Source organism: Rhodotorula paludigena, assembly GCF_050403205.1.
Source record: "Rhodotorula paludigena JCM10292 DNA, Rt_paludigena_JCM10292v1_ctg65, whole genome shotgun sequence".
NCBI lineage: Eukaryota > Fungi > Basidiomycota > Microbotryomycetes > Sporidiobolales > Sporidiobolaceae > Rhodotorula > Rhodotorula paludigena.
Genome location: NW_027481393.1, coordinates 85,943 through 100,659, shown reverse-complemented (window position 1 = coordinate 100,659; position 14,717 = coordinate 85,943). Strand labels below are relative to the sequence as shown.

The window sequence follows — 14,717 nt, the reverse complement described above, 5'->3', positions numbered from 1 at the left end:
CACGGGCTCACTGCACTGCTCACAGGGTGACAGGGCGGGGCGAGCACGCATACGAGCGAGTTACGCCGCAATCCGTCTACGGTACAACAGCGAGCCACACTGAACGGGCCCTTTTCCGGCGGGGCGGGCGGGGGGGGGGGGGGGGGGGGGGGGGGGGGGGGGGCCCCGGTTTTTTTTTTGGGGGGGGGTTGGGGTCCCGGGGCCCGGGGGCCGGGTTGGGTGTTTGGGGGGGGGGGGGGGGGGGTTTAACCTTTTTGGGGCCCCCCCCCCCCCCCTTCCGAGTTTTGAACATGTTGTTGTACTTCTCAAATGATGCACTGCACATGAGCTTCCTTCTGCTACTCCAAATGGAAGTGCAACAGACAGAGAGGTCTTGAAGGTCGCGAGAAGGAAGGCTCGCAAGGGTGACCAGCCGTCTCGTACTGCGCCGCCGCGGTGCTCCCTTGCCAGTATCAAGGACGTTGTGATATTGCAATCAGTACTCTGAACTTCTCGAGCTGCTTCGGGACGGCGCCTTCGCAGGCTGCCGCACTTCGCGCAGTGTGGCGTCGGTTCCTAGTGCTCGTCGCCGACCCCGAGGCCGTCGAGCGAGCTCGAAAGATGCCCGAGGTGTGATCGCCTGTGCTGTCGACTGACGCGGGAGCTCGCCCTTCTCGGCCGAACCGGAGAGCAAAGCAACGCTCGCACTTCCAGCTCCGCGCCGCCGCCGTCCGTACGGGATCTCCTTGTCGAGCGAGTTCGCAAGCTCCTTGTGCTTTTTGTCGGCGCCGGGATGTCCGCAGAAGGTGAAGCAGCAGCGGCCCGTCTTCTTGTTGATGCGCCGGATGAGGAGGAGGGCGCAGATGAGCGTGAGCGACTGGAAGAGGAGGACAACGCCAGCACCGCCGTAGATGACCTTCATGGAGAGCACGCGGCTGTATGAGTCGTTTGAGTACGCCGAGCAGGACAAGAGGGTCGGGACGAACCTTGTCAATCATGGAGAAGAAGCCATCGCAGTCCCCGCCCCAGAAAAGGGCCGGCAGAAAGTCGCACGCCTTGTGTAGGTCGTCCAGCACGGCGAGGATTGACTGTAGCGTCTTCACCGCCGCATACACGTTGATGGCGAACGAGACGGCGAGGTAGGCGGTGAAGCTGCAGGGGATCCGGCTCGAGGTCAGCTCGAGGTCCAGCCCGGCAGGGACCACCGACATTCAGAACGCCCTCAATGTGCTTTGGACAAGAACGCACATCCAGAGCAGCAGCTGGATTGCGAGAACGGCGCCCAAGATGCCAGATATCCCCAGTGCGATGTAGCCGAGGGCGCCGTAGAAAGCCCATTTGAGCTGTGTGATCCAGTTCTTGAGTGGCGTCTTCATGACCTGCACGCGAGAAGGTCAGCTCAATCACCAAGCAAAATGGGAAACGGCGCTCACTTGATAGACACTGTGCGAGAGTGAACATCAGCACAGGTGCCGGGTTCGCAAAGCGAGACTTGATGCGCACACGATATTCTCGAAAAGCGTCTTTAGCGGCGGAAAGACCCAGTAGCGCAGCACGTAGGCTAGCGCAAAGTAGACCTGTGGGAAGAGTGTTGGCGAACTCCAGCTTCTCGCTCGGCAGATGGCTCACCGCTGCCAGCACAAGGGCATCGAGAACGACCCAGCCCTTGATGGTGCACACCCATCCGAAGGCTAGCTTGCATGGCAAGCATGCAACGGTGAAAGGCGTAAGCTGCGACGGAAGCCGGTCAGCAACACGCGCAACTTCCGGCGAGTGGGCGGCGCACCATGCAATCAAGCAGCTGCGCCCCTGCAGCCCTCGTTCACACCTCAGAGCAGCAAGCCAGGACGACTGTGAAGCAAGAGAGGCCCGCAGAGAGCACAGCGAGCGTCCGTCCGTCTCGATGTACAGGAGAGCACGAGAGCGCTGCGGAAAGTCCACGGTCGCGGAAAATGTCCAAGTGACTACACGCGCCGTGTGCGGCTAGTTACAGCTCTGCTCGCGCAAGCAACAGGGTATTCGCGAGTCCTGGTGCCGGATTGGGCGCAGATGCACCTACACACGAGCAGTCGAGCGAGGCCAACCTGTGCGATGCACTTCGAGCGCGGCCCAAGGCATGCCTGTAGCAGACCCGCAAGAACAGCATCTGGACCGAGCCGGACTTGACAAGTAGGTAGACGCCTGAGGAGGATGTCGGAGGGAGGCCTTGGCGCACTTGCAACGACTGAGGAGGGGTCTCCCCTCGCCAATGACGCGACTCGCCGGCCTGTGAGGTCTGTCTGGCGTCTGCTCTGCACTACAGCAGCAGCTCGCGCTGGATACTGCTGGCAACCTCGCGCTGGCGAAAGTGGTCGCGACTCCGCTCTCCCAGCTTGGCTCGCAAGGCTCGGCCACGATGGCATTACGTGACTGGAGCAGGCGCCACTACGTCGAAACAGCTTGCTGTGGTATGTCCTGGCTCGGACTGCAGCTCCCAGCCGAAACTGCCAGCCCGATTCCTCGCAACGCTGACCACCGCAGGAGATGAGCTTCGCGGCCATCTTCCAAGCCTTCCCGGCTGCAGGTGTGTTCGTGTGTGGGGCGCACAATCTCGCAGACGTGGCACGCTCTTTGCTGCCGTGCTCCCGAGTTGAGGCGCGGCACGCTCGACCGCTCGAATGAAGGCGGGCCGGACGCTTCCAGGTCGCTGGCTTTGCTCCACTCTTCACAGCGCCACATGCTAAGTAAAGGGCGACTCAACGACCGATTGATCGCCGCTTCGGTGGATGCGGCTTGGATGCGGCGCTCCCGCAACTTGCGGGTGGGGGATGCTCCCGCGCCAGGTTGACAGGCTCAGCGACGCGGGCGACGACCGGCTCTTGATCAGATCACCTGGTGCCTTTTTTTACGCGCTTCTAGCGGCTCCATGGCGCTCCACGCGGTGTATGAGGGGAGCGCTAGGTACCGGCGAGCTTTCGGCTCCCCCTCTTCCCCACCGCCCCACATCGCCTCCGATTCTGCGATCTCTCGCCGGCTGCTTCTTCTCTCTCCCGCTCTCGTCTCTCTCGAACGGGAACGCAACGCGACAATGGCTTGGGGAATTCTCGAAGACAAGTACTACCCGGACGGCAATGTCGTACGTCTCGCTGCACTGCGTTCAGACCGATTTCAGAGGCCTAACGGTTCCGACGGGACTCGCAGCCTGGCACCGCCCTCCTCGACGACATGAGGGCCGACCACTACGACGCCGACGTTGTCGACGCGCTCAAGAAGGGCAAGGGTCGGTACTCGCACGTTGTTCTCGTCCCGCAGCCGTCCGACGATCCGAACGACCCGCTCAACGACTCGCGCTTCACTCGGGAGGCCGAGTTCTGGGTTCTTTGCTTTGTTGCGGGCCTTGTTGGTGGCGTTGGTCCCTTACTCGCTCCTGGTTCGTCGTCTCCTCTTCCCCGGCCACCGATCCGCTCTTGTCTCCATCAGGCGGACTAGGCTTCGCGGATCCAGGCTGACTCGGCTCGCATGCGACAGGCTACACCGCCTTGGCTGCTGAATGGGGTATTGGCGTGAATGAGGTCGCCGCTACGAACGGCTCCTTGGTACTCGCCCTCGGCTGCATCATGGTTTTCATCCCTCCTTTCGCCGCCAAGTAAGTCTCGATCGACCGTGCGCACCCCAACACTGCTGATTTCCATTGCCTGCAGGTTCGGCCGTCGTCCCGTCTACCTCCTCGGAGGCCTGTGCCTTGTCCTCTCGACCGTCTGGAGCGCGGTATCGAAGAACCTCGACTCGTTCGAGTGGTCCCGGATCTTCCAAGGCTTCGGCATGGCCGCTGTGCGTCTCACTCTCGGAACATCTGCTTTTAAACAAATAGACTCTTGACTCTTGCGCGGAACCCAGTTCGAAGGACTCGTCGTTTCCTCCATTGCCGACCACTGGCACGTTCACGAGCGTGGCTTCCGCAGTGCCGTCTGGGGCTTTGCCATCCTTGCTGGCATCAACATCACGCCAATGTGGGCCCTTCCACTCCAGTCTGAGGCGATCTACATGTCGTTTACCTCGGAACCTTGCGCCCACAGCGTGAATGGCTACGTCATCCAGAGCGACACGCTGGGCTACCGATGGTGCTTCTGGTTGATCTTGATCTTCCTCTGCCTCGGGTTTGTGGGCATCGTCTTCCTCTGCCCTGAGACCGCCTACAAGGTACGAATGCATCACCTTATCCGCCTCGGTCGTTCACTCACTCATGCACCCGCATAGCGTGACGCCATCTTCAACACGGACGAACACTCGGCCAACGACGCCGCCGCCGTCAATGCTGCGACCGAGGAGCTTGAGAAGAGCAGCGACGGCACGCCAAAGCCCATCGCAGAAGTTGAGCACATCGAGAAGGGCATGTCGACTCCCGAGCGTCGCGCACCCATTGCGTACGGTCCGAAGAAGACGTACCTTCAGAAGCTCGCGCCTGTCTCGTACCGCGGCAAGGAGAACTTCTTCAAGCTTCTCCTCCGGCCATTCCCCTTCTTCCTCTCTCCGATCGTCTGGTACGGCTTCCTGGTCTACGGCATGACGACGGTCTGGCTTGTCGGTGAGTCTCTCTTGACTGCTGAACACGTCTGCAGTGGCACGGGACTGATGCGCCGTGCCACTCAGTCCTGTCGATCTGCTCGTCCATCATCTTCGGCGCACCTCCCTACTTCTTCGACGCAACCCAGACGGGCCTCGTCTCCATCGGCCCGCTCGTCGGTTCCATCCCGGCAACCCTCATCGCTGGTCCGTTGTGCGACTACGCTGCGACCTGGTTTGCCCGCCGCAACGGTGGTCGGTTCGAGCCGTACGTCACGCCTCACCTGCTCGCCCGCTGTCTACTCTGCTGACCCGTGTTCTTCTCCTCTTCCGTTGCTTGAAACTGCTCTTTCTCTGCGTCGCGGACGCCTCGTCAACAGGGAGTTCCGCCTGGTGCTCATCGCCCCGATGCTCGTCCTCGAGGTGTTCGCCTTCATGGGCTGGGCGCTCATCACCCAGAACGGTACCCTGCACTGGATGGCCCCAGTCATGATGTACACTCTGATCAACGTCGGCCAATCGTGAGTAGTCTGGCTCGCTCCTTCACTTCAGCTGCCCGCTGACCTGCTTTATCTCGCAGAATCGGCAGCACCGCCATCATTGCGTACTTGATTGACTGCCACCGCGCACACACCGCTGAGGCAATCGGCGTAATGTGAGAAGCCGTGCACTCTGCTCTGCTCAGATGACACACTGACATCGCCTTCTGCAGTAACTTGAGCAAGAACCTGGTGTTGTACGGCTTCACCCAGTTTGCCGCCAACTGGATTGCGAGCATGGGTGTTCCGCACACCATGGGTCTGCTTGCCGGCCTCACCGCGATTTGTCTTCTTCCCGTACGTATCCCGTTCGGCATGTTTCGTCTACCTGGCTCACAAGTTTCTCGTTACAGACCATTCCAATGTGGATCTACGGCAAACGCGTCCGCTCGTGGCTCGCGCGTCATGAGAAGCTGTTCCTCATTGATAAGCTTTGAGTGTTGGGAGGGGTCGCGCCATGTCATGTCAGAAATCGCCGCACTGGGTTCCTGCGCTTGTGTGTGTTCTGTAAAGGTTTCAGATCTGCAAAGAGTTTTATTCTGGCTCGTCGATGAGGGCATGTGCATTTTGTTTCCTGGCCTGCTAGCCTCGCTCGAAGTCGCTCCTGCTCAGCTTGAGCGCACGTCCCACCACTCAGCCCGGGTAGTTCGGCCGCCGATAGCGGCCACACGGGTGTCGGCCTGCAGATCCTACGTACAGCTCGGGCAGACTCCGGGAGGCGATGCCGAAGGTTGGAGACGGCACGACCTTCGGCCAGCCGCCTCAACATGGCACTGCCCGAACTCCCAGCCCGCGGCACGCTGTGCGTCGATGGCTTGCGCGACGCGGCCCTGCAGCTCTCCGACGAGCGAGCGCAGGCGCAAGGCGAGGCGCTCAGGCAGGACGAGGCGGGCATGCGAGGGACGATCTTGCGTCTCGCAATCGTAACCACTTCGCGGTCCAGTTGGAGCTGCGAAGTTGACGAGATGCCTGTGCTTACGGCAGATTGACATCTGGTGGCCCGATCGAGAGGACAATTCCGAGATGTCAAAGGGACTCGGCGACGGCCTGACGTCGGCGCGTCGGCCTTCTCGTGATCGCTCTCTCCCGCCCGCTCAAACTTGCCTCGCGCGCGCCTGCCGCGCCCCAACTTTAGCTCGCCGACCGTCCCGTGCGTTCACCCATGACGCCTGCCTGACTCCCTTCGGGCTTGCGAACCAGCTTCTGCTTTTCTCGCCCTCTCCCTCTTCTCCTCGTCTCTCGTGCTGCTTGCTTCTCCCCTCAACCCCAAGTCTGCTACCATGGAGGCCGCTGCCGACTTCCTCGTCAAGCGCAACAATGTGCTGAACGTCAACCCCGTCCGTCCTGATTTCCTAGTTATCTCCTGTCCGCGCTCTGTCCTGACCCAAAGCATCGCTTGGATGCGGGTGTCTGTGACAGCTTGTCGCCAACATCGACATCACGACCGCCGCGTCGGACTGGCTGTGGGCCGTCTTCGCCGTCATGTTGGTCTCCGCTATCGGTCTCCTCGCCTGGGGCCATTCGCGCCCGATCGGCGAGCGCGCCTTCCACGAGCTTGCTGCCGCGCTGTGCTTCACGGCCTCCGTCGCCTAGTACGTCTCGCCGCTCAGCCATTCGCGCTCGCGGATTGTCAGCTGACCTCGATTTCTCAATCTCGCGTGCGCTCTTGCTTCTGCAGCTTCTCCATGGCTTCGGACCTCGGTGCCACGGCCGTCCCCGTCGAGTTTGTTCGCGGCGGAACCCTCGGAGAGAACTGGGTCGCGCTCGGCGTCACCGACCCGACCCGCTCGATCTGGTGCGTCTCCTTCCACTATGGCATGCGCAGTGCTTGTGCGCCGCCTCTCTGCGGTCGATCGCCGCTGATGACCAGCTTCGCACTCGTGTAGGTACGCCCGCTACATCGACTGGACCATCACGACTCCGATGCTCCTCCTCTCGCTTGTCCTCTCCACGGGCATGCCTCTCTCGCAGATCTTTGGCCTCATCTTCTTCGGTGCGTCGCATCCTGCCGTCCGTGTTTCGAAAAACACTCCCCAGCTCACTTTGCGTTGCCCCTCTTGCAGACATCGTCATGATCATCACCGGTCTCCTCGGCGCGCTCACCCCGACGCGCTACAAGTGGGGCTTCTTCACGTTCGGCTGCGTCGCGATGCTCTGGGTCTTCTACGTCCTCATGTTCACGGCGCGCAAGTCGGCAGCGGTCCTCGGCAGCGATTACGTGAAGGCCTACACCCTCTCTGCGACCGTCCTCGCCGTCCTGTGGTTCGTGTACCCGATCATCTGGGGTGTCGCCGACGGCGGCAACGTCATCACTCCGACGAGCGAGATGGTCGCTGTACGTTTCGCTCACCCCGCGTGCTGAGAGTGGACAAGCGGCCTGACTTGCACACGCACACAGTACGGCGTCCTCGACCTCCTCGCCAAGCCCGTCTTCTCTTTCATTCACATGTTCCAGGTCTCGAGGCTCGACTACAACCGCCTCGGCTTCGGGTCGACCAGGATGCCGGACAACGCGCACCAGGGCCTCCTCCACGAGAAGGGTGCGACGAGCCAGTCGGCGACGCCGCGCCCGAGCACGGTCGCTGGCGAAGGCAACGCGTTCCACAATGCGCCCGCTTCCCAGGCGCACGCGCAGCCGCACGTCGCTGTCTAAGCGAATGAGAACCTCCCCGCTCCTCTCCCCTCCTCGCTGCCTCCTCCTCCCTCTGCTGTCTCCTCACCTCTCACCGCGTTATCACCCCGACACCCATAACTCGCACAACCTTGTGTATATAGACCCGCACCTCACTAACCCCCTCCTCTGTAGCCCACCCCGTTAATACGTCCTGCCTCTTTTCGCACTGCACTTCATTCAATACCGAATCCTCAGCAAAGGTCGTTGAAGAGCGCGAGTCTATACATCTCGGTCGAGACTCTGCGTCCCCTCACTGCCAGCGACCCGCAATGCCGTCACATGCGCTGCTTTGGTGCGAGGCCGGATGGCAGGACGCGGCTCGTGTGCGATTGCTGTCGGGCGGAGGCACCTGTGTCGTTGTGCGAGGTCGTGCAGAAAGTACGTAAGCGTGACGAGGTGAAGACGCGAAGCCGAGCTGGGGGCCGAAGGTTGAGCATGACGATTGACGAACGCGCGGAGGGTCCGGAGACGGCGGAGCGCGAGGAGCCCGCCGATCCGCCCGAGCTGTGCGTGCGTGTGCGCGTGGTGCTGCTCTCTGCTGGACCCACCTGCACGGTACTGCCTGCTGCGCCGCCCCGCCGAGAGCACGCGTGCGTCCCTGTCCTCGCTGTCCTTGTCTCTCGTAGTCGGTGGCGCTTCCCCCTTGCGCGCTCGGCTCCACTCTGGCGCCGCCCCGCACGCGATCGCGCGCACCGCCGCTCCGTCTGCGTCGCCCTTTGCCGCCTGGAACGCGCGCCCTCAGCGCAAAGGTCTGACCGCAATCCTCGCAGCTTCTGCAGAGCACACCACACCGAACCTCGCCTGCCTCTCGCGCTCACTCCTCGCCTCGCCTCGCCTCTTCTCCCCGACGTCACTCGCCTGCCTCTCGCTCGCTCTACCCTCGCTGAGGCGAGCATTCCACTTCCGCAATGCAGTCTGGCCTCGGACCCGCGTCGACCAGCTCGCACGCGGACGGCCAGCAGCCCTCGCCCTCGTCGGCGCACCCACTCCGCACGCCGTCGCACACCACCGGCGTCAGCGACCCCACCGTGCCCGCCGTCCCGAGCGAGCACGAGAGCCCGGGATTCGCCGGGTGGGGCGAGGGCGGAGAGCGCCACGGCGCAATGGGCCGCGCCGCGCTGCGCCAGCAATCGCCCGACCCCAACGCCCGCCTCGTCCCGCCCGAGGACGCCGCCGCGCTCGAGCACGGCCACCCGCCGCCCGACGCGAAGTACCTCGGCGGGCCGCACCCGGGCGTGGTCCCGACGGGGCATGCCGGACCCGTCCGGACCGCGAGTGACGACTCGCTCGAGTCGGGCTACTCGGCGACGTCGAGCAGCGCGTCGTCGTCCTTCTCTGGCTCGGACGACTCTGCGCCGCCCGCGCGTCCCCCTCGCGCAGAATGCTCCGACACCGAGGCCGATGCGGGCGCGGGCATCGGCGGCGCCGGGTACGGCATGGCCGCGCGCAGTCTCGACGAGGACGAGGCGCGCAGGCAGGCCAAAGCCGAGAGGAAGCGCTTCCGTCAAGAAGGCGGAGCCAAGAGCTACCACGGTGGCATGAGCCAGGGCTACATGCGGTCCGTCCGACTCGACCACAGCGAAGCAGCCAACCGGAGACTGACGGACCTCCTTCGTGCAACAGCATGATTCACGCGCTCGCACAGGACGACGAGGAAGAGGAGCGCCGCGCATCGCGCAAGGACAAGAAGAAGAAGCACCACCGTCACGGTTTGAAGAAGCACCACAAGATGGACGACGACGTCGACGAAGGCGAGGACGGACCCGCGATCGCGGCGGCCAAGGATGAGCAGCTCACCGCGTCCGACTTTGGCGCCACTTCATCGCGCCCCTCTGCCCACGATGAAGCGCAGCAGAACACGTCGGACGAGGCGTCTCACTCGGTCTCGACCGAGTCGGGCGGCGACGCCCACCGTGCCGCCGGCGGCACCGCAGACGACTCTGGCTCTTCCTCGGCGGCCGAGAACGCCGGGCCGGACCTCGCGCACTTTACAAGTCCGCCCGAGCGCGCGGCCGAAAACCCGTCGCTCGCGCGATGCCCGAGCGAGGGGATCGTTAGCAAGGGCGACGCGCAGCAACGGCGCACCAAGCACCGGCACCACCACCCTCACCGGCCGCACCGCCGGCACCGCGAGGACCATGACGACGAGGCGGGCGACGATGACGTTGACGACGACCCGATGAGCAAGAGCTCGATCTTTGCGATTCACCGCCCGCACGGCGCGAGGGACAAGCAACGTCGGCGCCGGGCCAAGGTGCTCGAGGAGGTGCGCGAGGCCGAGGCGAGCGCGACCGAGGACGACGGCGAGGCCTCTGCGCTGGACGAGGAGGACGAGGAGGGTGAGGGCGACGACGAGAGCCCGAAGAGCAAGGAGCAGAGGGAGGAGGCGCGTGCGCAGAAGACGCGGAAGCGGAGGGAGAAGCTCGCGGTCAAGCTCATGGACGTCTTTGGGCTCGACGAGCCGGAGGAGGTCGTCGCCGGTGCGTGGTCGCCGATGCCCTCTCCCTGCTCGCTTCTGACCCTTTCGGCGCCTGCAGAGTACGCCTGCTGGCTCTTCCGCTCAATCCTCATGCAGGGCTTCCTCTACCTTACCGCCGGCCACCTCTGCTTCTACGCCTACCTCGCGCAAAAGGAGGGCGCGACGATCCGCTCGGGCTCGCTCTCGGTGCGCAGCAGCCGCACGAGGCGCTACCGCAAGCACTGGTTCGTGCTCAAGGACAGCGTCCTGTCGTGGTTCCCGTCGTCAACCGACCCCTACTTCCCCGACGGCCACATCGACCTGCACTACTGCATCGCCGTCGAGCCATCATCCTTCCACAAGCACCACTTCAAGGTCTCGACCGCCGACAAGAAGTGGCACTTTAGCGCCGACAGCGAGGCGTCGCGCGACGAGTGGGTCAAGACGCTCAAGAAGGTCGTGTTCCGCTGCCAGAACGAGGGCGAGAGCGTCAAGATTGCCATCCCGCTCGAGACCATCATCGACGTCGAGAAGTCGTCGAGCCTCGAGTTTGCCGAGACGATCCGCGTGCGCGTGTACGACGCCGACGAGGGCTACTCGATCGACGAGTACTGGCTGTCTTACTTCAAGGACCTCGACGGTGCGCTCGACCGCATCCAGGCCGTCCTCGAGACGTTCCGCCAGCACCACCCGCAGGGCAGTACGGCACCGCTCCCGCGCACAGACAGCGACGCCGTCGAGGACACGACGCGGCCCGTGCAGGGCGCGCTCGGCGATACGGACCAGGTGCGCGCCGCCGACGGCGAGCGCGACCATGCTGCCGCGAACAACGAGCGCAGCCTGAGCGAGCGGGTGCACAGCGTCCTCGGGGTCGGATCGTCGTCGGCCAAGGCGGACGGCAAGTCGTCCTCCACCATGGCGTCAACGGCGCCGCCTGCTGCAGCGTCTTCGGAGGAGGCCTCGGCATCGGCGCCTGCCCCTTCGGCGCCGACCAAGCTCCGCGTCACGACCGATCTCGCTGACAAGGACAAGTCTGCCGGTAGCGCTTCTGGCCCCGCTTCGGGCGCCGGATCGGTCGCCACGCTGAAGCCGCCGCGCGAGTCGAGCGGCGGCGACAACGACGAGCTCGCTGCCGCGCACAGGGCCGACTCGCAGGCCACGAGTCCGACTGCTGCCCCCGGCGCCGCCGGGCTGCAGCCGCCCGCCCCGCCCGACCCGCGCGCGCCCTCTCGCACGCACACGTACCCGCCCGAGCCTTCGCCCGGTCCCGAGCCTGAGCCGGCGCGCCGCACCTCGACACTCAGCAAGGTCCTCTCCGCGCCCGTCAGCGCTGCGTCCTTGTCCGGCAGGAAGATCCTCGAGGTCGTGACGCACAGCAGCAGTTCGGCGACGGGCCGCAAGCGTACCAAGACCAGCCGCTCAGGGAGCGGTGGCAGCGGGAATGTGCTGGGCGGAAGGGTCGTGGAGGAGCCAGAGGAGGAGGACGACGCCGAAGAGGAGGGCGGGCAGACAGAGGCCGAGAAGGAGGCCGAGATCGTCGACTTCCGCAAGACCTTTGGCCTCGGCGACAAGGAGGAGCTGCTGCACCGTGCGTTTCCTCCCTCTACCACCGGTCGTCTTCCTTTCTCGACGTGACTGACGTCCGCTCCATGCACAGAGCTGCCTGCCTACCTCTACCGGGGCTTGCCCATCTATGGCCGCGCCTACATCTCGTCCAACTATTTCTGCTTCCGCTCGGGCGGCGTCTTCCTCGGCAAGACCAAGGTACGCACGCTCTCGCATACTCTGCACCTGGGTGTCGCTGAACCCTTGCGTCGTGCAGATGCTCCTTCCCATCAACGACATCATCGGCGTCTCGAAGCACCGCTCGTACCGTATCGGCTTCTCGGGTCTCATGGTTACCATCAAGGGGCACGAGGAGGTCTTCTTCGAGCTCAACTCGGTCGAGCGCCGCGACAGCCTTTTGGCCGACCTCGACGCCCAGCGCGAGCTTGTCAAGCAGCAGCACCGCGAGCGCGAGGGCAAGAGCGACGACGAGGGCGAGCACCGCGAGCTCCGCGAGCTAGTCGACCTCTCGGCGTCCAAAGCTTCGATCCGCTCGCCGCTCGATGTCCCGCACCCGCAGTCTGAAGCGGTTCCCGGCCAGCCGCCCATCATGTTCTCGTCAACGACGAGCGACTTTATCACGTTCAAGCCGGAGAAGTCGCTCCGTTTTACGTGCTTGACGATTGGCTCGCGTGGCGACGTACAGCCCTATATCGCGCTTTGCAAGGGCCTCATGGCCGAAGGTCACCACTGCAAGATCGCCAGTCACGGCGAGTACCGGAAGTGGGTCGAGGGGCATGGCATCGAGTTCGCCGCCGTCGGAGGCGATCCTGCCGAGCTCATGCAGCGTGCGTCTCGGCTCTTCCTCCACCTGGCTTCGTCTGCTCACCCCACTCGCGCTCGACAGTCATGATCTCGCATGATTTCTTCACCATCTCGTTCATGAAGGAAGCCGTCGGGCGCTTCCGCGGCTGGCTCGACGACCTTCTCGCGAGCGCGTGGGACGGCTGCCGGAACTCGGACGTCCTGATCGAGAGCCCGAGTGCGATTGCCGGTTATCACATCGCCGAGGCGCTTCAGATCCCGTACTATCGGTACGTGACCCGGACCATCCGTCGCACAATCACCGGAACTGACTTTGCTCGTTCCGTAGCGCCTTCACCATGCCCTGGTCCAAGACTCGTGCCTACCCGCACGCCTTTGCGGTGCCCGAAGTGCACATGGGTGGCGGTTACAACTACATGGTGTGTTGAATCAGCTCTCGAGCGCATTGTACCGATCTCACCGCTCCTCGCACGCGCAGACCTATACCATGTTTGACCAGGTCTTCTGGCGCGCGACGTCTGGTCAGGTCAACCGCTGGCGCAAGTCGACGCTCAAGATCGGCCCGACGAGCATGGAGGCGATGCAGCAGCACAAGATCCCGTTCTTGTACAACTTCAGCCCCGTCGTCATCCCGCCGCCGCTCGACTGGCGCGAGAACATCCACGTCACGGGCTATTGGTGGCTCGACAACCCGGACGATTCCAAGTCGGACAAGTGGGAGCCGCCGCAGGACCTGCTCGATTTCCTCGACCAGGCCAAGAGCGAGGACAAGAAGGTCGTCTTCATCGGCTTCGGCTCGATCATCATCCCCGACCCGCTCGAGATGACGCGCGTCGTCTCCGAGGCCGTCGAGCGCGCCGGCGTGTACGCCATCGTCGCCAAGGGCTGGTCAGACCGCCAGGGCGACAAGGACGACCAGAGCGAGGAGCAGAAGCGCAAGCAGGAGGAGAACGAAAAGCGCCACAACGAGCTCATGGACAAGCCGTTCATCTACAATGTCAAGTCGATCCCGCACGACTGGCTCTTCCCGCGCATCAGCGCAGCGGTCCACCACGGCGGTGCTGGCACAACTGGCGCGAGTCTTCGAGGTTTGTCCCCCTCCCGTGCCTCCACCTCGTCGCATTGCTGACGCGCGCTCTACTCGCAGCCGGCCTTCCGACGATCATCAAGCCCTTCTTCGGCGATCAGCACTTCTACGCGGACCGTGTCGCGACCCTCGGCATCGGCACGCACATCCGCAACTTTACGGTCGACAACCTTGCCAATGCGCTCACGACGGCTGTCACGGACGAGAAGCAGATTGAGCGCGCGCGCCTCGCCGGCGAGGAGATCCGCAAGGTGCGCCCCCTCGGTGCTGTCTCCTCCAATTGCAGGCCGCTCACTGGTAGTTTGGTTTCTGCAGGAGGACGGCGTTGCGACCGCCATCGAGTGCATCTACCGCGACCTCGAGTACGCGCGAAGCCTCATCCCCAAGCCGTCTGGCCCGGGTCAGGACTCGACCCACGACTCGTCCTCGTCGTCTTCGTCCGAGAACGAGGCGGACGAGAAAGCGTCCGAAAACAAGTCGCGCGGCTCGAAGGACGCCGCGGCGACGCAGAAGGCATCGGAGCCCAACGCGCCCGTGAGCCCGAGCGCCAAGAGCGGCGTCGGTAGCGGGAGCGCCCTGTCATCGTCTGGCGGAGCGAATGGCCCGCGCTCGCCGCAGAACGAGTCGCGCACGACGTCGAGCGACGAAGGGTGGGACGTCATGTCGCGCGGATCGGCGGCCGAGACGTCAACGGGCGGGTGGGACGACAACTCGTTCTCGCGCGGGTCGTCCACGACGCGCGATGGTGCCAGGAGCCGGTCGCTCTCGCGCGTCGGGACCGAAGGCGGCGAGGAGACGCTCGCCGAGGAGGAGGAGCACCCGGGCTTGACGGCTCGCATGCTCGGCTTCCTCGGCAAGCCCGTCAAGGTCGTCAAGAAAGACGCATGACGAAGCCTAGAGTGTGTTTCCGTTTTCCACGAGACGACAACGTGTTCCGTATCTATTGTGAGATCTCTTCCGCATCCCTTGTTCTGTATCTTGCTCTCGTCCGCGCGCCTCGTATTCTCCCTCGCACGGTTCTTCCTATGCCTTCCTTCTGTACTAGTAGTCGTCGATCTCTTAATCCAG

The 14,717-nt window shown here is 63.8% G+C and overlaps 4 protein-coding genes across 4 annotated transcripts; 3 read left to right on the top strand and 1 right to left on the bottom strand.

The window, feature by feature from the left end:
• Positions 1 to 475: 475 nt before the first annotated feature.
• JCM10292_000379 (uncharacterized protein) lies at positions 476 to 1,768 on the bottom strand (the record flags this gene model as incomplete). Its single annotated transcript, XM_076652121.1, has 7 exons — positions 476 to 895; positions 966 to 1,131; positions 1,228 to 1,358; positions 1,413 to 1,422; positions 1,483 to 1,556; positions 1,609 to 1,710; positions 1,766 to 1,768. 7 exons carry the CDS (start codon positions 1,766 to 1,768, stop codon positions 476 to 478), a joined length of 906 nt encoding a protein of 301 aa, XP_076502361.1.
• A 1,278-nt stretch (positions 1,769 to 3,046) lies between these two features.
• On the top strand, positions 3,047 to 5,497 carry JCM10292_000378 (uncharacterized protein; the record flags this gene model as incomplete). Its single annotated transcript, XM_076652120.1, has 12 exons — positions 3,047 to 3,094; positions 3,160 to 3,388; positions 3,487 to 3,604; positions 3,660 to 3,789; positions 3,856 to 3,968; positions 4,035 to 4,158; positions 4,216 to 4,543; positions 4,609 to 4,789; positions 4,902 to 5,042; positions 5,102 to 5,176; positions 5,234 to 5,357; positions 5,414 to 5,497. The coding sequence occupies 12 exons, from the start codon at positions 3,047 to 3,049 to the stop codon at positions 5,495 to 5,497; spliced, it is 1,695 nt and encodes a 564-aa protein (XP_076502360.1).
• An 843-nt stretch (positions 5,498 to 6,340) lies between these two features.
• Positions 6,341 to 7,713, top strand: JCM10292_000377 (opsin family protein; the record flags this gene model as incomplete). Its single annotated transcript, XM_076652119.1, has 6 exons — positions 6,341 to 6,397; positions 6,480 to 6,652; positions 6,739 to 6,855; positions 6,947 to 7,053; positions 7,124 to 7,395; positions 7,459 to 7,713. 6 exons carry the CDS (start codon positions 6,341 to 6,343, stop codon positions 7,711 to 7,713), a joined length of 981 nt encoding a protein of 326 aa, XP_076502359.1.
• Positions 7,714 to 8,642: 929 nt separating this feature from the next.
• Positions 8,643 to 14,537, top strand: ATG26 (sterol 3-beta-glucosyltransferase; the record flags this gene model as incomplete). The annotated part of the gene is made up of 10 exons (XM_076652118.1): positions 8,643 to 9,292; positions 9,358 to 10,214; positions 10,272 to 11,780; positions 11,850 to 11,956; positions 12,015 to 12,585; positions 12,645 to 12,831; positions 12,891 to 12,981; positions 13,041 to 13,650; positions 13,710 to 13,900; positions 13,965 to 14,537. 10 exons carry the CDS (start codon positions 8,643 to 8,645, stop codon positions 14,535 to 14,537), a joined length of 5,346 nt encoding a protein of 1,781 aa, XP_076502358.1.
• Positions 14,538 to 14,717: the final 180 nt, after the last annotated feature.